We start from the raw sequence: 26515 nt of genomic DNA, 5'->3' as shown, positions 1-26515 counted from the left end.
TCTGCTACATTGCCCAGCTCACGCTGTGCATCGGCACACAGCCCGTCGGTATCGATCGCTGTCTCACGCGCACAGTCCGAATGATTATTAACTGAACCATCCCTCTCTAGGCTATCTAGACTGGCGGAGAGCCGCACCGATCCCTGAACAATGCAGTTGTTTTCTCGTGAGCTACGGAGCTCGCCACCCCGAGAACTATTCTCAACTGCATCGTCCAGCTCGCACTTCATTTCTGCACGCACATCTGGCTCTACATGGGTGCTCGCTTCTGTCTGGTCAGCAGTACCCTTTTCTTCGCTAGCAACCTCGCTAACATTACCAGCGACGCACACGCTCGGTAACTGTGCCAATTTGTTCGCAGCTGGCCTAGCTGTCTCCACAGTCATCTGTTGGCACAGCACCTCGTCGCTCTCACTCTGGCCTTTAACGGCCTCTATTGCCACTAAGGCATCGTTAGCAGCTAGCCTTTTCCCTTTACTTATGAATCTGCAGCTAATCTCACAGGCACTACTCTTCTCGTCGGCTTTTGGCGAAAGTCCGCTAGACACTTCCGCATTCTTTCGCTCTGTACTACCTACAGAATTCTCAGACAGCCGTTGTCTCTGTGCCAATAACTGATCACAATGCTGTATCTCTTTGATCAGTGCTGCCTTCTCTCTCTCATACTTTTCCTCTCGCTCACGTTCGCGTTCATTCTCACGTCCGTGACGCTCACACCTAAGAGTAAGTTCTTGAAGCTCCTGCTTCCGTTCATTCTCGCGTTCTTCACGCTGACGCTCACTCCTAAGCTCACGACGCTCTCGCAAACGTACACGACGCACACGCTCCCGTGGCTCCTGTATCACTTCCCAAGCAAGCTCAATGCTTTTGTCATCGTTGCCACTATCTTCAATCGCCTTTATGATAGCTGGCGTTTTCATCCGTTCGTCCGCCTCAACTCCCAAATCGTCGCACACCAACAACAAATCTAACCTCGTCAACCTTCTAAGATCCATGGCAGCTGCCCCGACAGGTGGTTAAAACTGTTTTCCTTAATTAATTTGTGCAAACACACAATGCAACAAACCCCCGATTCCCAGAACTATCAAAATTGAACACACAACCTTTGAGTCTGGCGAATCATAAGGAAAAAAACCACGCGCTCACTTACGGTTGCAGCACCCTGCCATCCGGTTCATTCGTCCGCTGTCCCCGGTTCCTCCGGACTCCCTGGGTCGAAGGCTCGCTCCTTCTTCGCAACTCCCAGTTTCTTCGGACCTCTTTCGACGAAGGCTCTCTCTTCTTCGCTCTTCCCGGTTCCTTAGGATCTCTCTCGACGAAGGTTTATCCGTAGCGCTGCCACCAGCTGATGCGTTCGGAGGCGATCCTACCGCTGCCAACCAGATGTAGGGGTTGACGTACGGACTTCGCGGATGAAAACCCAGAACTTGGGAGGGATTTATTCTACATTCTATACAGGGAGGTGAGCGTCAAGTATCAGACGTACACTCATTACGGGCCAGCAGCAACTCGGACGCTGCGGCCCGCGGCAAGAAGTTCGAGAGAGGTGAAACAGGGAATCAGGGCATGTCCCAGAATGCTCAGGTCTCTCTGGAAGGCTTCTTATAAACCCTTCGAGCACTGCAAGTCACGTCATGTTTGACCAATGGGAGAGTCCACTCCGATGACGCCACTTTCAGCCAATGGTAGGCGCCCGTGTCGTGGTGTCACACCTGGCGGCTTGCTGCGGTCTTGCATCGCAGACTGGCAATGCACTTCGAACAAAGAGAAGGGGAGGGCTGCACCTGCTTCATTGTCGGATGCCCACCTGCTAATCCCGGCGGCGCACGAACTTGTTGGCATGTAAACTCGTTGCCTTAAACTTGTCTGCTCGGCCGCTTCTCTGGAATGCGCTTTCCTGCTTCTGCATTCCTCAATTAGCTGTGCTGCAATCCGATGTGGTCTGGGGAACTCGAAGTAATCGCAGGAACCAGCTCCATATCTAACAAGCAGCGCAAGCGGCGGCAGGCCGACCACTAGTCCACCGACCCCGAAGTCGTCGCCAAGCGCCGGGCACATGCTGAACAAGTCTGGCAAAAATCGCGGGTTTGGCGTGCCTCCTGAGGAACGTGCCGGGTGGTTTGCAACAATACAGGTGAATCAGGCCAGACACCGTTGCTTAGGAATACCTCATCATCGTCAACCCGTTTGGAAGCCCAGTGGATGTGCCTTGGGCGAACTCCAGAAGCGCGACACCAAACAGTATGTCTGGATTGCCATGGCAAGTTAGTGCACAGCTATACGAAGTAAGAATAGTATTTTTATCAGCCGTGTAAACTTCCAAACGTTCGCTTACTAATAAAATTAAAAAGCACAGTCCCAGCGCGTACAGGCATATATGAACACATCACACTCGACGACCGCGGACACTCACTCTCAAAACGCTGCCCTGAGGAAGCGTGGCAGCAGCAGCGAGCGAAGCGCCATTGGTGCTGTCTACCGCTTCAACGCAAACGCACAGGCGAGAACACAGTGCCCATGCAGCTATGAGGCATTTGCGCCGTTGGTACACTGACACCATAGAGGAAGAACTTCAACAAGAGCGGACCCTCCCACAGAGCTTAAAGGCCGAATTGACTGCAGCGCACAAAGCCGATAAAAAAAAAACACCTGAACGAGACGTCCCGTTCGGTTTAGGGCGCGCGCGTTTTGAACGCTTGCTGGCAGCCGTTACGCCGGCTGCGCTGATGGGCGCGGCATTTTTCATTTATTCATTAATATTTTTGCTTCTGCTGCTCAACCGCATGCAGGCTTAGTGCGGTATCGTATTATACAGTAGAAATAACTGTGAAATATCTTTACAAGACTCGATCGAATCTGTGCCACGTGCAATTTCATAAAGTAGATGCAAGACGCATTGTAAATTAGCAAATATTTATTTCGCTCTATATAAATGCTCGTTGCGGGCTTCTTGTACGTTCATCCAACATTCTGGCATCTGGTAAGCAGCAGTACTTCCGGTACGAAGCTCCACCGGACGGCTTGTGCTCAAAATAGTAAATTACAAGCAAGGGGCATTTTTGTATTTAGACCTTAGGAATACTGCGTGTAAAGGCGAAACGGGCAATAGTCGTGAACGGACGGCATTACAAAGAAAACAATTCGCTTTTACATACATGGTGTAGAAAATGCACGATTTATCCCGGATGATACCATAAAACATGAAGGCGCTGATGACTAACAACGTCGAATTCTTTACTTAGGTCAACGAAGAGACCGTTTATTTCGGCCCTTCTACGTATCCCACTAGAAGCATGGGTCGTAAATCTGAGCAAGGTCAATGTTGTAGAGCACCCTGATACAAGGAATCCTGTTCATCTAGTAAAATGTTCTCGGCACTAGCATAAAGTACGGAATGCAATGCCGATTCAAACCCATTTGACGCTGCGCATAGGATACATATAGGCCGGTAGTTACATTTAGCACACGACTTCTGTACGAGAGCCACCCCTGCTACCGTGCAAGTGCTGATAAACGTACTAGAATTTAGGGAACTCTCGAAGATGCTGTAGAGTAGAGGAACAAGTAAGTTTTCGTACGCCATAGCAGGGCGGGCTAGAAAAAAACAGCGTCACAAGAAAGGGAAGGACTGAGGTGCTTTTTACTTATCTCTTCATTGACAGATAGCGTACAGGAGGTATGAGACTGTGAACGAAGGTTACTTGAAGTATAAGCATCTTTTGCGCCAAATAGAGAACAGTCATATCCTGTTAATGCATCAGCAGTGTTCGAGACATCGTCATTTCCGTCAACAAAATATACGTAAAGAAGAGTGAGAAGGGACGTTGCCCAAGCAATAATTTGAATACGTGTCATTCTGGCCTAAACACGTTCAGTGTTGTCGAAGTGATCATTGTTATATTAAAATTTGCAAATAAAACAGGATCTATATTTAGGTTTGCACTTATCGATGCTTGTTTTCCCCACTTTTCTATGTGCATGGGCATTCAGTTTTATTGCCAGTTTCAGTTGTTTGAAAAATCAATCACGGAACCTTGAATTTTGGGAAGCAAAACAACGCTTCATTACCAAGTCGCCTGCCTCTACCAAGATTTTCTGTGCCAAGCACTCATTCCGCGGAAACAGAATACCCTTTATTTAAGGTATGCGCTTAAGGGTTGCGGTTCAAGTCCCAAATGATTGTGCAGTGGTTCTTGAGTACCGTGTGAGATGTGCTATACCCCAACTATTTTCGCCACTGATTAATGAAATGTGCAAGCAAATGCAACGTCGACAGCAGCGTGCCTGGCGGTCTCTTCTCTGTTGTTTCATCATCAAGTTGTAATTCACGCTTTGTTAGGCGCGCCAGCCGCGTGCGCACCGAACTTGCACGAAAGCCGCGCTGCCAGCGATCACAGCGCGGCTGCGCGGTGCGCGCGTCGAGCCCCGATCGATGCGTCCGCCATTGAGCTCTGACGGCGAGCGAGCGCCGGCGGTTGGCACCATGGCAGTGAAGCTGTGCTCGGTGTTCGTGCACCTCGTTGTCGCTTGCCTGAGCAGGGCGTGCTACAAATTTCCCGCAGACGTGGCCGACCCGTGCCTGGAGAAGAGGTGTGAGTGGGGCGCCGAGTGCCGCCCTACGTTGGACGGACGCGGGGCCGACTGCGTCTGCCCGGACAAATGTGTCTCGTATGGGGACGCCCGTGGTTCGAGACCCGTGTGCGGCTCGGACGGCCGCGATTACCCCAACAGTTGCGAGCTGCGCAGGGCTGCCTGCAACGCCATGCGGGACGTTCAGCACCGTTTTACGGGACCCTGCGGTAAGTACTACACGCGTAGTTCCTGCGACTCCATGTGAAACAAGGATTGTGTGTTGGGCAGAGCTCTCTTAAAGACATATTCACCGTCGTCGTGTTTTGCATCGCCTAAGCAGCACACGTCAACAGTCGTTACGGTTCGATAATTTTAGGTTTTGTGCATAGCTGCACGTGAACGACATAGCAGCCTGTGCCTTGCTGTTCTACCTTGCGTCATATTCTGTCACCGATGTCTTACATGCGGTGACTTCTTCGTAGCACTGCCAATGCCGACTCCATTTATGCCGATGACACGACTATGCTTTTCTCAGCTGCATGTCCGAATGACTTAATTTCTGAAGCAAATAGCTCCCTATCGCGTTTGACTGAGTGGTCAAGTGCTAATGCGTTAAAAATAAACACGGCCAAGACGAAAGCCATACTTTTCCGTCCAAGGAATAAGATCGTTTTTATAAATACAGATCTTTTGTCGGGCGATTCGAAAATAGAAATACTCCGCGCCTTCAAAACTCTTGGCGTTGTGTTCAACGAGAACACAACGTGGGAAGACCACGTGGAACATGTTGTTTCTAAGATTTCAAGTGTCCTAGGAGCTACGTACATTAATAAAGAGAAACTGTCTGTGCAGGTCAAGATTATTCTTTACAATACATTATTTCGCTCTCATATTAATTATGCACATTTAGTTTGGGTAACTACGGCTGTTACAAATTTACGTAAAATTCTTACAATGCAAAAAAGAATGTTGCGACATGTTCTCGGTGTTCCTCGAGGTCATCCTTCTCTGCCTTTGTTTGAAAAGCTGGAAATTATGAAAATTACTCACATGTATCCATACCGTCTGTGTTTAACATATAAAAAGGATGTGAAAAAAAAAAACAACTTTCTCTCAGCTTTAACTTCTCTGTCAAAGAAAGCTCCTTTATACGATACACGTAGTAAGGAACTTTGGAACGTAGAGACGTGTAGAACAACCTATGGACAGCAAATGATGAAAAGAAAACTGCCAGAATTATTAAATTTTTGTCACAGACACGCTATACAAATAGAACATTCATCAAAACAGCAATTAAAATTGTTCTTTTCTTCCTCAGTTGTATTTTCCTGAACATTGTTATCGCATGTATAATTGGTATGCATATCAAATTTCTTTTTGTCTTCTGACGCGCTTCCAGAACTCTTTCTTTTTTCATTGTGAAATGTAGTGACGAATGTTCGTGATATACCATTATGCAGATGTTAATAAGGCGTTGTTGTGTGTATGCTGTTTACATATGTCTGTCCTGTAAACGCAATGTCATTACTACAGTTACATGTTCACATGTTTGGGAATGTGCATCTTTATACGCCACAAAGATGCTTGTAGTTATACGTATTATTTTTGTACAATCAAAAAATGTTTTTTGCTGTCGGTAGCTGAACTATCTGCTTTTATAAAATGTGTTTTTTTTTCTCTGGGGGGGCGGGAACTAGTCAAGCTGTCTGTTACAGCTTTTTTTCCCTTACCTCCCCCATCACGTTGATGGAAAAAATAAAGGGTAATATTATTATTATTATTATTATTATTATTATTGTATTGCGAATGGCATTGTTAGCCTACTTCCGACAATTTGGTCTGCTGCTGCTGACTGCTATCTAGACCCTAAACTTCGCTTTCGCTTGCGAAACAAACAACAAGAAACACCATCCTCCAAATAAAGAAAAAAAAGAAAGTAACATCGTCGATGGTTGTTTCTAAATTTTTTTCCCTCAACACACCAGCCTGACAATCTACCTGATTATCATGGACACACCTGTTCTTTGTGCTTTTTACTGCTAAACCCTGGAAGCACGCCAGGCATTCCTACATATTACCTTTGGGAGCTTCAGTTGAGTAAGTCAGCGCTTTGAGGCGCTTGGCTCATGAGTAGCGCGACATGTCACAAATTTAGTGATCTTATACCGGAAAAAGAAGCCGACGCGGTTGCGTCATAGATCATTCCTAGTCAGACATACAGTACCACAATTTTGCAGTTCCGCTCGGACAAAAGCTTGTTGTAGTTTGAAAGCCGATTTTATTTAAGGTTTCTTTGTGGCGTCCGCGAAACCTAAACAGTGGAAATGACTAGAACGAATTATAAAAAGAGGCGTCTCAAGGAATGCGTCGTGCCACTACATTGCTTGAATGCTAGTTGCAATAAAGCCGACAGTCATCATGCGATTGGGCTCTGTAGGAATTTTGTTCGTCTCCTGCCTTTCATTATTTTGCACTTATGGAGCAGATGTTGTCATGCTGTGCATCATGTCACTTGCGATGACATAAATACATGGAATGACCTGGGCAATTCATGCATCGCATGACTTGTTCAGGCTCTATAATTCCTGTGAATCTTAAGTGGAATAGCGACAACATACTCGGCATCAAATATCAATTGCAGAAAAGGCAGCAACGTAGCCTGTATGAAAGCCACCAATTTCATTTGAAGCGTAATTATTGAGATCTGCAGATTTCGAGGTACCTTGCGTATACCACACACGAATAGACTGCATGTTTGTTCAGCCAGTTCCGTAATCTTTGTTCATGACATTGTGTTTCAGCAGCTCCGCTTTAGTATTCAGCTGAAGGGACCAAATCGACAGACAGTTTGCTGGTATTGCGTCTAGGCCTTTAGGCCAAAATCAGTTTCAGTTTATACAGCATAAAAAATATCTTGGTGTTCGTACTATCGCGCGGGCAGCGTGTCCGGGTTGGCTTCACTGTCCATGGTTTGACTGGCGATCTGACCTGCTGATCATCTAGAGGACCCATCATCGCTGGCTTTGGTGGGATAGCTTCGAAGATGGCATTGAGGCCTCGACACGCAACGCCAATTAAGCAGCACTGTTTTACATTCCATCCGCCGGAAGTTGGTTGACAAAATCAGGTAGCATTGACGAGAGAAAGAGTAATTGTGACGAGAAACAGGCGCTTTTTTGTGTAACCATTTAGTGAGCACGGCTCAGCGCCTTATAGGAAGCGGCTGGCGAAGAAGGGGTTACCTCTTTGGGGTTTCAAAGGAAAAACGCAGATCTCTGTGCGACGTGTGAGTATACTAGCTGGAAAAGAGTCGGGTGTAGAAAAGGAATTGCACAGGTTTACAGAGTTTTGTAGATTAGAACAGCGGTGAACCAGACTCTTAGGACTTCAGAAAGGTGTGAAAATTGCCTTGTAGAAGCTCGTTGACCTCGATGTACGAGTTTTCTCGAAGAGGCATCCATATGCGGTTAACACCTTATGCTGAGTGTGCGAGTGGGAGCGCGAGCCGACGACGGTAGCTGAATCTCGCACGCGCAATGGAGGAAAGTGGGCAGGAAGCGCGTCGTCCTCCTTCTCGCGCAAGGCAACGAGGATGCTGGCGTTCTGCTCACAGTTTGGCGCTGCCGCGTGGGTTTTCTCTTGAAAGCGACCTGAGATAGCGACGGAGTGCGCTGAGGGCTGATACAGGTGTAGCTTCGTGTGCGATGTGTTCTCGCGCCTTGGTTCACGTTGAAGCACGAAAGTACAGTTGCTCGTTATTGCTGTTACGCTTCCTCACTCCCACGTTTTGACAGCTAGCGTCATCGGTCATCTAGTGAGATGTGTTCACGTTTTCTTGTGCACGCGTGACACCATGCTTGTTACTTCAGTCAGTAAGCGAATGTGTGGAAGTGTATACGGCCAATAAAACTACTATCTTTACTTCAAATCAAGTCAAATTTCTTTTTCCATAAAGCCGATAGTGCCACTAAAACTTGAACGGAAACAGAAGAAACAGTTCGTTCAATTGTTGTGCAATCTCTCGCGCTGCAGTTACACGTAGAGAGAAATGAGCGTGCGCATCGCTTAGGTGCTGTTGACGAGTGGTGGTGAAGCTGGCATCACTGAAAGTAAAGGAAAATATATCAGCACAAAGGAATAAAATAAGAGAATTCGGGATATCCGTTCAAGAAGACTTCTGTCGGGCAACTAGAATAACTAAGAATAAGTTAATTTAATTTAGGAACTCTTCCGCTTAATTGCATCAGCTCAGGTACAACGAATTGTTAATCAGCAAAACGCTATACGTGTAATTCTCGCTAAGCGATACTCTTTATGAAATTCAGCAGAACATTATTGCGACTGCCAGTGGTAATGTAGGAAGTTGCGCAATAAATTACCCTGCGAATACCCCCTCCCCTGTTTCAAGTTAGCATCTCGAGACCATACAGAATAAACATGACAACGACTACTCTGTACTGTTGTATAAAATCCGCTCCGTCATCAATAAGCCCTATGCCCTGTATGCGCTGATCGACACGTGTCTTGTACATATTGTTGTTTTAGTCGAGACTTGGCTTCAGATAAAATTGAAAATTCCGATCTTTGCGCGTGCAGCAAGGCTTACAATATTGTCACGAGTGGTGCTACACACCGGTAATTAGAGTAGATGAGCGCACAGCAAGACAACCGTTTATTGAGGCGAACTTGTGCCGCACATAACCAAAAGCAACTAGCCCAATAGCAGCAACATGTGCAAGCATGGACAGCAATCGACAAAGAACGCGCATACCCTATCTGCGAGCAGTATTTAAAGGCTGTGAAGTAACGTGCGTAGAACTATCGCGGGAGATAGCGTGAGTTGCCCTGCCTGATACGATGGGCCCATCGTAGATAGGAGGCTATCGCGATAGGTTCGTGCGAGTGCTCACACGCGTTAACATCCGTCATTCGGACGCCACCGGCACAGATGCAAAGCCCAAAAGGCACGTGGCATTGCTCCCCTCAAAAAAGCATCCTCTCGATGTAGAAAATAAGCACTTAGGTAAATAAGTACACAGCACTAGAGTTCGTGGTGAACACAAAGTAAAGAAAAAAAAGAACTACGCTAGAAGTTTTCTAACGTGCGTAATACGGCTTCATGCGCACAACATGAACAATTTCAAGCCGTGCGCGCCGTCGCTGAGAGTTCGTTAGCCCGTCAGGAATGACTTCATAGTTCAACGCACCCACACGGCGGACAATCTTGTATGGGCCGAAATAACGTCGAAGAAGAAGCTTCTCGCTGAGGCCTCGTCGGCGAACTGGTGCCTATACCCAAACTTGGTCGCCGGGCGTGTATTGTTGGTAGTGGTGTCGAAGGTTGTAGTGCCGGGCGTCAATTGCTTGCTGTCTTACGGTTCGTACTCGAGCGAGCTGCCGGGCCTCTTCGGCGCGCTGCTGAAACGTCGCCACGTCAGGATGTGGGTCACCTTCATTCACATGAGGGAGCATTTCGTCGAGTGTCGTAGTCACTTCGCGGCCGTAAACAAGAGCGAACGGTGTCAGCCCAGTTGTCTCCTGAATGGCGGCATTATATGCGAAGGTGACATAAGGGAGCACTTCATCCCACGTTTTATGTTCTGCGTCAACGTACATCGACATCATGTCCGCCAGGGTTTTATTTAGCCGTTCTGTGAGACCATTACTTTGCGGATGGTATGCGGTAGTTCTGCGGTGAGCAGTTTGGCTGTACCGCACTATGGCCTGCATCAGGTCACTGCAGAATGCTGTGCCCCTGTCAGTGATAATGGCCTCTGGCGCGCCGTGACGCAGAACGATATCAAATATAAAAAATCTGGCGGCTTCTTCAGCGGTGGCTCTTGAGAGTGCGCACGTTTCTGCGTAGCACGTTAAGTAATCCGTCGCAACGATAATCCATTTGTTCCCAGCGGTGGACGTCGGAAAAGGCCCAAGAAAGTCCAATCCAACTTGTTGGAACGGTTTTGTCGAGGGTTTGATTGGTTGCAGGAATCCGGCAGGTTTCGGTGGGGGAGTCTTGCGGTGTTGACACTCTCTGCACGTACGGACGTAGTGGTTCACTTCTTCGGCAATATGCGGCCAGTAATAACTTTCTCGAATCCGCGTGAGTGTTCGTCCAGAGCCGAGGTGTCCGGATGTTGCTTCATCATGAGACGCCAGCAAAATTTCTGGACGTAGCGACGATGGTACAACAAGAAGGTAGGCCTTCTTCGGAGGATCGAAGTTCTTTTTGGCTGGAACACGATTTCTCAAGCAGAACGTGGACACACTGCGCGTGCGGATTTGTGGTACCTGTCACTTCGTCCTTCAAGGTACTCAATGAGGCCACTAAGTTCAGGGTCGGTCCGCTGTTGCCTGGCGAAATCGGAGGCGGTAACCATGCCCAGAAAAGTTGAGCCGTCGTCTGTACACGGTGGTGGTTGCTCGACGGGGGCTCGGGACAGACAGTCTGCGTCTGAATGCTTTCTTCCGTTTTTGTAGACTACGGAGATATCGAACTCCTGCAGCCGCAGACTCCATCTTGCGAGGCATCCGGACGGGTCCTTCAGGTTTGCTAACCAGCATAAAGCATGGTGATCGGTAACGACAGTAAAAGGTCGGCCGTATACATATGGGCGAAATTTTGATGTTGCCCACACTATTGCTAGACATTCTTTTGCCGTTCTGGAATAGTTTGACTCGGCCTTCGATAAAGAACGACTGGCATAGGCGATCACGTGTTCACGTCCGTTCTGTCTCTGAAGAGGAAGGGCGCCGAGGCCGTAACTGCTGGCGTCGGTGTGGATTTCAGTTTCCGCCTTGTCGTCGAAGTGCGCCAAAAAGGATGGCGATTGGAGACGGCGCTGGAGCTCTCGAAACGCTTCCTCTTGTGGTGCATGCCACACAAACGGGACGTCCTCTTTTGTCAGGCGTGTCAGAGGCTCTGCGATACGCGAGAAGTCCTTGACGAAACGTCTGTAGTAGGCGCAAAGTCCGAGAAAGCTTTTGACGCCTTTCTTTTCACGGGGCGGTGGGAAGTGTCGCACGGCAGCTGTCTTCTCTGGGTCTGGTAAGACGCCTGCAGAGTTCACAACGTGGCCCAGGAATTTCAGCTGTGCGTGCGCGAAGCAACATTTTTCAGGCTTCAGCGTAAGTCCGGAAGACCTGATAGCATGTAATACCACCTCTAGCCTGCTAAGGTGTTCGTCGAAGGTAGAAGCGAATACTATCACATCATCAAGATATACCAGACAAGTCTGTCATTTAAGTCCAGCCAACACGGTGTCCATTACCCTTTGGAAGGTTGCAGGGGCAGTACACAGCCCAAATGGCATGACCTTGAACTAGTATAAGCCATCTGGTATATTGAACGCAGTCTTTTCGCGATCCCTTTCGTCAACCTCTACCTGCCAAAAGCCGCTCTTTAGGTCCATGGACGAGAAGTATCTTGCATTGCAAAGGCGATCCTAGGCGTCATCAATTCGAGGGAGCGGGTAGACGTCCTTTCTCGTGACCTTGTTGAGTTGGCGCAATCGACCCAGAATCTTAGGGTGTTTTCTCGTTTTTTCACGAGCACGACGGGGGAAGCCCAGGGACTTTGAGAGGGTTCGATGGCGTCGTCGTGCAGCATTTCTTTTATCTGTTTCCTGATTGCTTCCCGTTCTTTCATGGACACGCGGTATGGTGACTGGTGAATAGGCCGTGTACATTCATCTGTTATTATCCGATGCGTTGTAAGCGTCGTCTGGCGAATCTTGGACGATGTAGCGAAGCAATCCTGGTAGGTATGAAGCAGTTTCTGCAGCCGTTCTTGTCTCGCTTGCGGTAGAGCAGGGTTTATATCGAATGAAATGTCAGGAGGTCGAGGTGCGAGTTCGTTTTCGAGCGTGAGGACGTTGCCCATGTAGGGAAGGGTCTCGAAGAGCGCCACCATGGCTCCTTTAGCAAGATGACGGTATTCCGAGCAGAACTTCGTTATCAGTATATTGGCTGTTCCTTCGACCAGGCGGACGATCCCTCTTGCTACTGACAACCCCCGCTAAAACAGCAAACTTGGGTTCGCTTCGACCAATCCCTCCATGAAGCTGCCGTTGTTGGTACCCACTGCGATCGCAGTACTCTACCGGGGTGGCAACGTGATATGTTCATCGAGAATCGCGAGTGAAGCAGATAATGCAGGACTTAAGTCGTGCGCGGTGGCGTTCTCTGGTGAAAGGCTAATCGTATGTGCCTGTAGCATAATGACCGCACTGTTTGCCGAAAGGAAATCTACGCCCGGAATGACGTCACGGGAGCACTGCTCTAGGACCATTAAAACGGTAGGGTACGTGTGTCCTCGCACCGCTACACGAGCCGTACATCTTCCCTTTGACGTTACTACGTGACCACCTGCTGTTCGGACCTGTGGGCCGTCCCAAGCAGTAAGAACATTCCTTAGTTGAGTGGCGAACACTGCGCTCACGACGGAGAAGTCAGCACCGGTGTCAACCAGTGCAAACACATCCCGGTTGTCTATCTTCACTGCTAGGTCCGTGGATTTTGTTCTGGTATTGCACGTGCGTCGGGGTGCGGTGCTGCGGCTTTGCCGGTATTTGCTACTGACGCATCGCATGGTCTCGTCGCTGGCATGAATATTATATTGTCGCGTCAATGACACATTTTGTTCGGGCGGCGCAGGCGTAGTTTCATCCCTGGAATGTTGTGGCGGGGAAGGGTTTTCAGCAGTGCGACTGGCCGCAACCGTGCCTCCACCGGTTGCCGTCCTCAGCTTCCCAAGCCAGGGCTGGGGTACCTTCCCCGCGCTGCTTCCGCGTAGCTAGGACGGGGAGAAGTAGAGTGGCGGGATGAGGGTGACGGCGACCTGTAGCGGCTTGTTGACGAATTCTGCCTTTGTAGGTAGGGTTCGATCTCAAGTAGCTTTTGGCCAGGTTGCGGACGTGGAGCCCCGATAGGGAACCCACGGATGCCGAGGTTCCTGTAGGAGCAACGACAGTATACATGGCCGAGCTCGCCGCAGTGGAAGCATAAAGGACGCTGGTCGGGAGTCCTCCAGACGTCGGACTTTCTCGGCGCTGCCTGTTCGACTCTAGGCGGGCGGTCATTTGGTCGTGAGCGCTGCAACGGCGAGTACGCCGATCTGGTCGGCCGCACTTGGCTTTGCACCGCGGCGGCATACGACATAACCCGAGGTGGTCGAGGGGTATATTCGGGCGCTTGGTGCGACTGAACTAGTGGCCCTGTTCCCAGTGCCTGCTGGGCTTCTTGCCTGATAACGTCGCTGAGCGCTGCGACTTGAAGACTGGAGCTAGGGAACATTTTACGAAGTTCCTCTTGTACTACTGCCTTGATTGTGTCTTGAAGGTTGCTCATGCTCATGGTGTTGAATTCCGTGGGAGACGCACCACGGACCAGAGCAGGGCGTCCGTACTGTCCTCTTCGAACGTCGAGTATTTTTTCCATGGCTGTGGCTTCACTTAAAAATTCAGCGACTGCTTTTGGTGGGTTCCGCATAAGCCCAGCGAAAAGCTCTTATTTCACTCCTCCGATAAAAAAACCAAGCTTCTTCTCTTCCGGCATTTCTGCGTCTGCCCGACCAAAAAGATTCTTCATTTCTTCCACGAAGACAGCCACGCCTTCGTCGGGCAGCCGGAGACGTGTTTGAAGTTGTCGCTCGGCTCTTTCCTTGCGAAGGACACTTGTAAATGTAACAAGAAGGCTCCGCTTGAAGTTTTCCCATGTCCTGAGCTGCGACTCTGGGCTGATGAACCACGTATGTCCAGATTCCCCCAGCGCGAAGTAAACATGCTGCAGCTTCGCGTCGCCGTCCCACTTGTTGTAGCTCGCCACGCGCTCGAACTGTTCGAGCCAGTCTTCAGGATCATCGCAGGGATTTCCACGGAATATTGGTGGGTCCCGTGGCTGCTGCAACACGACGGCTGTAGGAGTGATGGGCTCGCTCATCTTGACTGTCGTGGCCTGTTTTGCAGGGCGTGTCTTCTCTGGTAGGAAGCCGTACTCGGGAGAGAGCCCAAAATTGCGGCGACTTCTTCGTGGGTCGTCTTCTTCTGGCTGATGCAGACTGGTGTCGCGAGTGCCTGAACGAGCGCTGGACATACCCAGCACCTCCACCAGTTTTCACGCGTGCTGCTACACACCGGTAATTAGAGAAGACGAGCGCACAGCAAGACAACCATTTATTGAGCCGAACTTGTGACCCACATAACTAAAAGCAACTAGCCCAATAGCAGCAACATGTGCAAGCATGGACAGCAATCGACAAAGAACGCGCATCCCCTATCTGCGTTCAGTATTTAAAGGCTGTGCAGTAACGTGCGTAGAACTATCGCGAGAGATAGCGCGAGTTGCCCTGCCTGATACGATGGGCCCATCGTAGATACGAGGCTATCGCGGCAGGTTCGCGCGAGTGCTCACACGCGTTAGCATCCGTCATTCGGACACCACCGGCACAGATGCAGAGCCCGAAAGGCACGTGGCAATATTTATACAAATCGCCGAATAGGACGATGTGGCGGAGGGACCTTGATCGTTGCCTCATCTTATATCACCTCTTTTGATATACACGCGCCCCCCCGATTGAATTTTTGAGTTCTTGTATTCACATAAATAACAAAGACGTGATATTTGTCGCTTCCTATCGAGCACCGGATAGTACTTACTCGTTTTTCAATGAACTATTTGACGGTCTTAACCAAATCATTGTAGAGCATCCAGCAGCTTCAATATTCTTGCTCGGTGATTTCAATCTCCCAATCATTTACTGGCTGTTGACTTCACATCAGTGACTCTATCCTCATCCCAATGTTCAACCTTTCTTGATATATGTTCTGCCTCTAACTATTCCCAGCCTACCCGTATCACTGCAATTTCTGCAAACATCCTTGACCTCGTCTTCTCACCACGTGTGGACCTGATTCAGTGCTTCATTATAAATTATACCTGGTGTAAGCGATCATTCTGTGATCAATTTTTATTTTCCGTTACGCTCGGTCCAGCGTCTAAAATACTGTAAGAAAATTCGTGAGTACAGTAGAGTCATTTTTTCCTCCATCAATAAGTATTTACAAAGTTTTTCTAATTTCTTCTTTCCGCAGTTCTCGGAAAGGCTTATCTCAGGAAGCAGACTCCTTTTCAAAAATAAAGTTGAAAGAGCTAATTGAAAGATATATTCAGACTCGCCTTCTATCTGCATGCAATCGGGATCATTGGTTTAACTTCTGTTTAAAACTGCTTCTAAACAAGAAAGAACGGAAATCGCAACAGTTCAAGCTGTCTGGGGGAACCAAAGTGATAGCTGCCTACGTAGCTACCGCATCTGAATATAAAATGGCCATCCGCTCAGCCAAATATTACTTTATCTCTGAAACACTACGACAGCTGTTCACAACTAATCCTAAGAAGTTTTCGAACGCTATCAACGTACGTAAACTTGAAAAAATTCTTCTGAAAAGTGACGCTTGATTTCCTGTACCTCTGTGAGCTTTGCTCAACGCCTCTTAACAACTCATTTTCGCTAACTTTTTCTGACGCTGTAACATTCACCCCCCGCACGTGCCTTTGCGTACCTTGAAAAGAAGCCGATTTCGATCGACGTTGATGGCATATGCATCATCATCATCATCATAAAAACCAACAACATCAGCATCAGCAGCAGCAGCCTGTTTTATGTCAACTGCAGGACGAAGGCCTCTCTCTGCAATCTCCAATTACACCCGTTCTGCGCCAACCAATTCCACCTAGCACCTTCGAATTTTCTAATTCCTTCGCTCCACCTAATTTTCTGCCGCCCTCGACAGCTGTTTTCCATCTCTTGGTACCCATGTTGTAACTCTAATGGTCGAACAGTTGTCTAACTGAACATTAGCTGCCCAGCTTCAATTTCTTCTCTTGATACCCGTTTCATCTCTGATCCAAACCGTTCTCTTTCTGTCTCTTAGCATTATGCCTAGCAATCTTCGTTCCACCGGTCATCGCGGAGCCCTTAACTTATTCTCAAGCTTCTTTGTCAGTCTGGAAGTCTCTGCCCCATATGTCAGCACTTGTAAAATGCACTGATTGCACACCTTCCTTTTCAATGATAATGGTAAGGTTCCAGTCGGGATCTGACAATGTCTGCCGTATGTGATCAAGCCCATTTTTATTCTTCTCTGAATTTTCTTCTCATGATCAGGCTCTGTGAATATTTGACCTAGATGAACATACTTTTTTAGACTCTAGGGGCTGACTGTCAATCTTCAACTCTTGTTCTCTTGCGGGGCTATTCATCATGATCTTTGTCTTCGGCATATTAATCTTCAACTCTACTCTCACACTCTCCTTCTTAAGGTCCTCAACCATTTGTTGTAACTCATCTGCATTGTTGCTGACTAGAACAATGTCATCAACAAACCGAAGGTGGTTGGGATATTCGCCGTCGATCCTTACTCCTAAGCCTTCCCAGTTTAATAGCTTGAATACTCCTTCTAAGCACGTAGTGTATAGCATTGGAGAAATTGTGTCTCCCTGTATGACCCCTTTTGTTATAGTTTTCTTCCTGATTGTCTTGTGTAGGATTAAGGTTTAATTAAGGATTAAGGAATAATTTCAGACACAGAACTCCTTAAGTGCACAGACGAGGAAATCGAAGAAGCCTTGAGTAATTAGGGTGTTCTAGTTGCAAGAAGAATGAAATTTAGAAAACATGACAGTGAAATTCCGACCAAGCACATTGTGCTGACCTTTAACTCCATAACGCTTCGAAGTGCCGTTAGGGCCACCTACCTGTACCTTAGAGGAAGACCTTATTTGCCCAATCCCCGATGGTGCATTCGGTGTCAGAAACATGGGCACTGGTCCCAATCGTGTCGTGGAAGAGCAACTTGTGCTAAATGCAGTCAACCAGACCATGGTGATGAAACATGTACAAACGAGCTGTCCTGCGCAAACTGCGCGGGTCAGCACGCGGCATTTTCCAGATCTTGTCCTCAGTGGAAAAAAAGAAAAAGAAGTGATTGCATTGAAGGTACGGGAGAACATATCATACATTGAAGCCAAAAAGATAAGCGCATTTGCCGATAGAGGTACTTTCGCACAGGCTGTGCACAGAGGGCGTGCGCCGCCGATGGTGTCAGTTAGAACCCAGGTGGAGCTGCTGGACAAGGTGTCAGCTCTCCGGCCCTCCTCACCCAGTGAAAAGACAGACGCTCGTCGCAACCCTCTCCCGAAAGGCCCTAAGACTTCTGCTGAGGCTGACGGTAGTCAGCACGCGGTAGAGGCCACGAAGGTCTTAACGCCGGTAATGAAGGACCGCTTTCTTTCTAAGAAGATGGCACCTTCACCAAGCACCATGAACGATAAACGCCCAAAGGGCGATGATATGATGGAAGTGTGTCCGCCGGACACGAATCAAACAAAAGAGCCTACATCTGGTAGGCAGGCCAAAAAGTCGGGTATTCTACCTGCAAAACTTAAAGGTGGTAGACTTCCGGTCATTCCCCCTGCCAAGGAGACGTGACCTCAAAAGCATTTTAGCAAGCTTTTTGCTAATATACATATGTCATCTTTGTGATTTATGCAGGATTTCTTTGCGAAATACTTGATAATCCACATAACCAAATGTGGCTACTATTGTGCAATGGAACTGCCGTGGTTTAAGAACTAATATTGATAACATTTACGATGTTTTCGAGGATGCTGAGGTTTCTGTTATGTGTTTGCAACAAGCTCATTTGAAAGGTTGTCATAAACAACCTCGGCGTCGATATAGCATCTTTCACAAGGATAGGGAACAGGCGTCAGTCGCATCCGGAGGAGTCGCTATAGCGGTTGCTCAAGGAGTCCTAGTACGCGAAGTGAAGCTTAACACCAACTTAGAAGCTGCTGCAGTAAAGGTTCAGATAGAAAATACGCTGACAGTACGTTCCCTGTACGTAGCACCAGGTAAGAATATCACAAGAAAACAATTAGAAAATATCGTGAAAGAACTTGCAGAACCTTTCCTTTTATTGGGTGATTTTAATGCTCATAATAACATCTGGGGCAGTAGCCACACTGATGCAAGGGGCGAAATGGTAGAATAATTTTTAGACAACTGAAATGTGTACCTTTTTAATGACGGAAAGCCAACATATTTTATTGCTAAATCACGACCTACTTCAAGCATTGACCTCTCCTGTGGCACGCCGTCACTTGCTGGGTTTTTTACTTGGGACGTGAGGGAAAACCCACATGGCAGCGACCACTATCCTATTATACTTAAGCCGATCGACGCGCCTCCAACAATGCCAGCACGAAGGCAGAGATGGAAGCTGGGTGAAGCAGACGGTTCTCTTTTTCGGAAAGCTCCGAAATAAGGATTGATGATGTCATCGCACTCAATATTAACGACCTATGTGATGCAATAACGAAACAAATTTTAGATGCAGCTGAAAACTATATACCACTTTCACAAGGGAAGCTTCCACGTAGACCAGAACCGTCGTGGAATGATGCGTGTGATAAAGCTCGTAGGAAACAAAACTGTGCATGGTCTCGACTAAATAGGTACCCAACTTTCGAAAATTTATTGTTTTTTAAACAAAAGCGCAGTGAGGCTAGAAGGGCAAGGCGGAAAGCAAGAAGAACATCATGGGTGAAATATGTGAGCTCTATAAACAGCCACACAACAAGTAAATTAGTCTGGGAGAAAGTGAGAAAAATTGACAATATTCATACAGAATACACGCTCCCTATATTTGACGAGGAAACGGATCTTAAAGGTCAAGCAAATATACTTGGCAAGCACTTTGCTGAAATTTCGAGTGACGCCCACTACACTCCCGAGTTTCTTAAGATAAAGGCCACTGCAGAAAAGAAAGATCTTCGGATATCACTGAATAGTACTGAGCCACATAACTGTCCTTTTACAAAAGGACATTCCAAAAGGACATTCTACAAGAGGACATTCAACTTTGTTTCTCCTCTTGTAATATGGCTACTTGCGAACGCCAACTGCAGTTGGGTGTAAAGTCTTAGTGCGATGGGCAAACGAAAATGGTTTTAAATTTTGCGCAGAAAAACAATATGCGTGCCTCTCAATCAATACCGAAGGCTCACAGTGGACCCAACATTACATATTAAAGGACAGCAAATCACAGCAAAGAATGAATACAAATATCTTGGTGTAATCTTTGACAAGAAACTCAACTTCAAAGCGCACATCGCTTATGCAAAACAGAAATCTCTCAAGTCTATAAATTTAATAAAGCTCCTATGCCATCGATCATGGGGTTCAGATAGAATATGTCTGCTTCGCATATACAATGCTGTTGTCCGGTCACAATTAGACTACGGATGTCTTGTGTACGGCTCACCTCGAAAGTCCGCATTAGAGGTTCTTGATCCGGTGCATCATCTTGGACTACGTCTGTGTTCCGGTGCGTTTCGTACATTTCCCATACAAAGCTTGTATGCAAAAAACAACCAGTTGTCTTTGGAACACAGAAGGCTATTTCTTGGAAACATGTACATAATGAGAGTACTGTCCTGTTCAACGCATCCTTGTAGACTACTATTTACAAGGCCGCGCTTTGAAATGCATTTTAGCAACAAACCGACAATCATTCCTTCCTTTTTTATCAGGTACCAAAAGCTGAATGCGGACCTATGTTACGACGTAAGAAATAAATTCTTGCAAGATGAACCTTCTTTTGCTCCTTGGGAGATGAAACATGCGCAATGCGACTTTAGATGAACAAAAAACAGAAAACAATTTTCACCAAGAAAGGCGTTACTAAGCGAATATCTAGGAATAGAATCAGAATATAATTTTTGCATGAAATACTTTACAGATCCATCAAAAAGCAATGGCAATCTAGGCGCTGCAGTGACATCAAATCAATTTGAAAAACAAATGAGACTTCCAAGTCAGGCCACTGTCTTTACTGCGGAACTTCACGCCTTTCGTTAGCTCTTGAAGACAACCTGCAAAGAGGAAATAATCAATCTGTTATATTTAGCAACTCCTTGAGCTCTCTTCAAGCTCTCGCATCTAGGTTACCATCAAGAAATAATCTACTGAAGAAAATAAAAAAAATCAATACACAACATGCGACAAGAGAGCGTTAAATGTCACTTTCTGCTGGATTCCTAGCCAGGTAGGAATCCCCGGTAATGAAAGAACAGATCTTATGGCAGCCCGTACCAAAGATTTGGAGCTACATGATGTTGGCCTACCTTGGCAAGAATATAAAGCCACTTTAAGAATAACAGTTGAGAAACACTGGCAGAAAGTGTGGGATCAAGAAAAACTGAACAAGCTTCATTGCAGAAAACCTATTTTACGAGAATGGCAGAGTTATCGCCACAGACAAAAATTTTACGAAGTTATCTTATGTCGCTTAAGGATTGGTCACACAAGGCTGACGCATTGTTACTAAATAATAACAAACCACAACCAACATGCCAACACTGCGGTGAACTTTTAACCGTGCTACATATTTTAATAACATGTGCTGGCTTAGAAAAATGGAGGGAAAGATATTTTAAGATTTTTTACGAAAAAAGAATCCCTATCCATCCTACTTTCTTATTGAGCGATGAACCACTGGTCCCATATCAGGACACCTTTAACTTTTTAAAAGCCACAGGAATCCTGCAAGAACTGTAGCACATTTTATGTTGTATATTTTTACTTGGCCATTTACACCATTTTGCAGCGTTTAAACAAATAAGCTAATAAGAAATACATGTTTTTGGCGCATTATAGTCTGCACGGCTGCTGCGCCATAAAAATCCCAAATCATCATCATTATTCCCAGTTCTTCCCAATCCAGGTCTCTGAGTACCTCCTGTAAACAAGTTGTCAATAGCATTGGAGAGATCATATGTCCCTGCCTGACGCCCTTCTTTATTGGGGTTTTGTTGCGTTCCTTATGGAGGACCATGGTGGCTTGGAGCCGCAATAGATATATTTCAGTACTTTTACATACGGTAATTTACATACGATTCCGTAATGCCTGCATGACTGCTAAGGTTTCGACAGAATCAAACGCTTTCTCGTAATCAATGAAAGCTATATGTAAGGGTTGCTTATATTCCGCACATTTCTCTATCACATCATTGATAGTGTGAATGTGGTCTGTTGTTGAGCAGCCTTTACGAAATCCTCCCTGGTCCTTTGGTTGACAGAAACCTAAGGTGTTCCTGATTTCATTTGCGATTACCTTAATAAGTACTTTGTAAGCAACGGAGAGTAAGCTAATCGGTCGGTAATTTTTGGTGTCTTCGGCGTCCCCTTTTTCAGGGATTAAGATTATGTGGGAGTTCTTCCAAGATTCCGGTACGCTCGAGGTCACGAGGCATTGCATATACAGGGTGGCCAGTTTTTCTGGAACAATTTGTCCACCATCCTTCAACAAATCTGCTGTTACCTGATACTCACCAGCTGCCTCCCCCCTTTGCATAGCTCCCAAGGCTTTGTGGGAGACGCCGCTCACTTAACTACGGCGACGGACGGGGAGTCACCTGGAGGGGTGCCGGGTCCTTCCACGTCAACAGCGGCCCCTCCGACAAGGCGGTCTAGTCGCCCGAGTGACACCGACAGCGAGGACACTGTGATTTTTTCAACGACCAGTAATGAAACCTCGGATGACAATGACTTCGTGCCCGTAGCAAAGCGGAAAGCAAAGAGAAGACTCGTCAGGAAATCTCTTTCCACAAGTAAGAAAACTATGGTCCAGAGGCGAAAGTCATCTGGCCACACAATTTTGTTCGTGCCGGTGGCTGCTAGCGACAATCTAAAGCGGCTCAACCACCAAGCTACATCTGTCATGCTCAAGGCACTTGTTCCTGGTCAGATCAAAGATATAAGGATCAACGCCCGAAAGAACATTCTCGCTATAGATTTCACAAACCGCAGCGCACTGGACGTTCTGAGTAACGTTAAGGTGCTGGATAGCGTCAACGTAGGCTGCTACAAACAAGACGGTCGTGACTCTACGGCCGGTGCGGTGTATGACATCGACAATTCCATTAGCGACGCTGACCTGCGTATACTCATTAACCCATTAAGGACCAGCGTGACCATATGGTCATGTTAGTCTGCACAGTGCATTTCAATTATTTAGATTAGCAAAATGGCACCAAAATCGCCTTTGACATTCCGATTGACAGATTAGAGTCCCCTTTATGGATACCAAGTGTCAGCAGCTGCCAGTCGTTTTGTGGGAGCCCCTCGCAGAGGCGGGAATAAGTGTTGCTATGCGAGTAGCGTCGCGATGCATCGCTCCAAAGGTTAAGTGTTTTTTTTCTTTACTACTTGCTTAAGCAATTGTTGGATCTCGTTACCTCCATATTGCTCTTTGAATATGTGACCTCCGATGAGCATTTGGGAAAGAATTATGTTTGATTTATCCATGAACGAGTACGTTATCTTGTGCGTTGCAATATGGTCACGCTGGGCCTTTAGGATACCGAACTTTTTTTTTTTAAACTGCATTCTCATCTCTGTGGTTCTCATTCTCACAGTGGTTATTTGTTATTTTATTGTCTGAATAGGTAGATGTTGGAAGAAATAGCGAAGATACTCGAAGAGGAAGATCACGATGTGTCAGTGATTTATATCGAGCTGCCAGATCTGGCAGCTCGATATAGGCTAGCACCTATTTGGATGAACACTCGGCTGATGAAGACTCAGACAGGCTCATTGACAATCTAAGTGGGCGGCAGCTATGAGCCGGCGCTGAAGCTGTTTTCCCCGACGGACGCAGCATTGGTGGATGCGAGTCTGACCACAACGACCCCGGCGGGCAAAGTGACGGAACATCAGAGGTGTCTTCTGCTGCAGTTCATGCGGCCATTCCTGCGAAATTATCCACTGCTTCTAAGTGGACGAAGGGTGATCTCCAGAAAAGCCTTGGCATATTTCCCGACCCAAACTTTGCTGCTTAAAGGGACTTTTCAGCTGTTGAGTTGTTCGAACTCTTTTTTGACGAAGCCATCGTGGAGCTGTTAGTCGAACAAACAAGAAATGTTATTTTGAATATGCCTGATCCAAAGGTTACCAAAGAAGAATTAAGATAAGTTTTCTTGGAGTACTTGTTTTTTCCGGCTATAACCGCTTGCCAGAGAAAAAGTGCTATCGGGACAGCGGCACGGATATGTGCAACACGATGACCTAGAATGCTATTCGAAAAACTCGCTTCATACAAATAATGTGATTCCTGCACGGAGCGAAATGCAAGCCTAACACTAAGTGACAATTTGGCAAAGTTGCACCCATTGATGGCACTATTGAAAACAAGATTTCTGGAGCACGTTCAACCTGTGCGTCACCTGAGCTATGACGAAAGTATGATTGAGTATTATGGTCGTCATGACTGGAAACAGTTCATACGCGGAAAGCCTATCCGCTTCGGGCATATAGTATGGCGGCTACATGCCAAGAACGGATACCTTGTAAACCTCAAAGGGTATCAAGGCAAGCAGGGGATCTCGGAACATCTAAAAATATGAAAAGAACTTCGGAAAAGCAGCGGCGCCACTTCTTCAAATGCGGGGTAAACTCGCAGCAGAGGCGCACAACCTTCCTTTTTTTCTATTTTGATAATTTATTCACAAGCATGCAGCTACTCAGGCATCTCAAGGCACAGAGCTACGAAGGCACGGCCACAGTGAAGCAGAACCGTGTTCAGAAAGAATGCCCTATCGCTGGACCAGAACTCGTCAAGCACCAACCTCGCAAGCACGAAGAGCCCGTGCTGAGCGACAATGGGATAATTGTTGTCCGCTGGATGGACAATTCTGTAGTAACGATCGTAAGCACCATTCAAGGCGTAGAGTCAATGTCATCTGCAGACAGGTACTCTCGTGTTCAAAAGAATCGAATCAAGGAGGCCCGTCCAAACACTGTTGCTCAGTACAAGATTTATGGGAGCTATGGACCAGATGGATGCAAATGTAGGTGCCTACAGGTTTGCCATCCCTGGCAAAAAGTGGTGGTGGCCAATTTTCACTTGACTTTGTGATGTATCTATCAGCAACACTTGGACGCTAATTCGTAGCACAGGGTTCAACGTCACGCACGTGGAATTCCGCAGGCCAATTGCACAAAGCTACCTGATGCGATGGGACAATAAGCCTAGAGGGCCTGGTCAATGCAGAATCCCAAAGACTGGTGATTTGCCATTAGGTATTGGCCCACTTTGTTGCGCCAATACCTAATGGGAAGAGGTGGAGGTGTGCATGAGATAATTGCAACAACGCGGTGCACACAAAACGCACAAAGTATGACGTCGGCATGTGTATTCCATGATTTAAACCATATCACACTAAATAAGTGCTCGACTATTCGCTATGTATGTTTTTTGTGGCGTTTCATGGCTTGAAATAAATGTTTTTCACTTCGCGTATTTTGCTGTAACATAAGGGCCCAGCGTGACCATATGGTCACGGGCTATATTTCAAAAACTAATGAGGCAAGAGTAATAATTTTTGCATGTGAATTATTAGTATAAAGGGAAGGTAATATATTAGATTTATTTCAAGATAGCAAGAAAAAAAAGAAACCGGTCCCTAATGGGTTAAGCCAGCGACCGAGGGAATTGCCATATTGCAAGCCCGTCGCCTGGGGAATTCGCACTGTGTGAAGATAACATTTAAAGGAGACAGCCTACCGTCACATGTCAAGGTCGGGCCCTTCCGACACGTAGTACGGCCTTTCGTTCCAAGGGCGCTTCAGTGCCGGAGTGTCAAAAGATAGGGCACGTTAGTGCTGCTTGCACAAATGCTTCCGTGTGCTCACGATGCTCTAGGTCGCACAGCTCCGATGCATGTCGGGCAGAAACCCAAAAGTGCGCCAATTGTCAAGGCTCTCACGATGCATCTTCAAAGAATTGCCCACGTGGGAAAAATGAGCTTGAAGTCTTGAGGCAAATGGTCAGAGATGGTTCGTCACACAGGGAGGCTGCCGCTATAGTGCGACGTCGGCGTTCACATCGCCGGAGATCTAGGAAACCCACTGTTATTGCTAAGGATGCACCGCGTCCACTGACAGTGCACAAACTTCCACAGACAACTAGCAATACTAGCGACGAGGTTCCTAAGCAGAAAGTCGCGAATAACATTGCCTCATGCGAGGAGTGGTAGCCGTTGCCAAGGCTGGACGAACCAGCAAAGCAGCAAGATGTAGCACGCTCGTCGAATTATGCTTCACCTTCTGGCACCAGGCCAGACGACGACAAACAAGTCATCACAATGATACGGGCTCTTATGAACAAGCTACGAGTACTACTCACTGCCATACACACTCCGGCGGCTGGAGGTGCACTTGAAATACTGAATGCTCTGAATCCGGTACTGTCCGGTCTTGAGAAGCATCATGGCTGCTCCTCAGCACTCCTTCCTTAAAGTGGTAAAGGAAGCGTTCCCCTTTCAGTGGAATGCCTGAGGCTTTAAATTCCGCATTTCGGACTTTCGTCCGTTTGTTTTCAAGCACAAATTTCCAATCATTGTCATTTGTGAGCCAAACTTTGCGAGCGCCTTCCGCCTATCAGGACATGAATCTTGCATGTCTGCCACCTATACCGACCGCAGCAAAGTCATCGTCTACGCCAGATGCAATTTCACTTATCTTTTACACCCAGTGGCACCTCATGATGACAATCAGTAGGTGTGTTTGGCTATAAAATGCAAGAACGTTTCACTCACACTGGTCGGTGCCTACATTTCACCTTCGAGTCGATTTGACAACACAAGACTAAGTACAATTTTAACAGCGACACCTGGACCATGGATTCTTACCGGCGATTTCAATGCGCATCACCCGCTATGGGGAAGCTTGAAGATGGATTCTCGAGGAGGACATGTACTATCCTTCGCGTCGGATCATGAATTCTGCTGCCTAAATGACGACAGTCCCACTTTCCTGCGGGGATTGACATACAGTAGCTGCCTGGACTTTTGCTTCAGGATGCCTCTGTGCCAGTGTGAA

The 26515-nt window shown here is 47.1% G+C and overlaps 1 protein-coding gene across 2 annotated transcripts in view; it reads left to right on the top strand.

The window, feature by feature from the left end:
• Window positions 1–26515, top strand: part of LOC135902239 (agrin-like) — a 615148-nt gene that overhangs the window by 377397 nt on the left and 211236 nt on the right. For both annotated transcript variants that reach the window (XM_065432212.1, XM_065432210.1), the window contains exon 4: window positions 4563–4799. In XM_065432212.1, the coding sequence (XP_065288284.1) occupies window positions 4563–4799 (237 nt within the window). The remainder of the gene's footprint in view (window positions 1–4562; window positions 4800–26515) is intronic.

This window comes from Dermacentor albipictus, chromosome 6 (assembly GCF_038994185.2).
Source record: "Dermacentor albipictus isolate Rhodes 1998 colony chromosome 6, USDA_Dalb.pri_finalv2, whole genome shotgun sequence".
Lineage (NCBI taxonomy): Eukaryota > Metazoa > Arthropoda > Arachnida > Ixodida > Ixodidae > Dermacentor > Dermacentor albipictus.
This window is presented reverse-complemented; position numbering and strand designations above follow the sequence as displayed.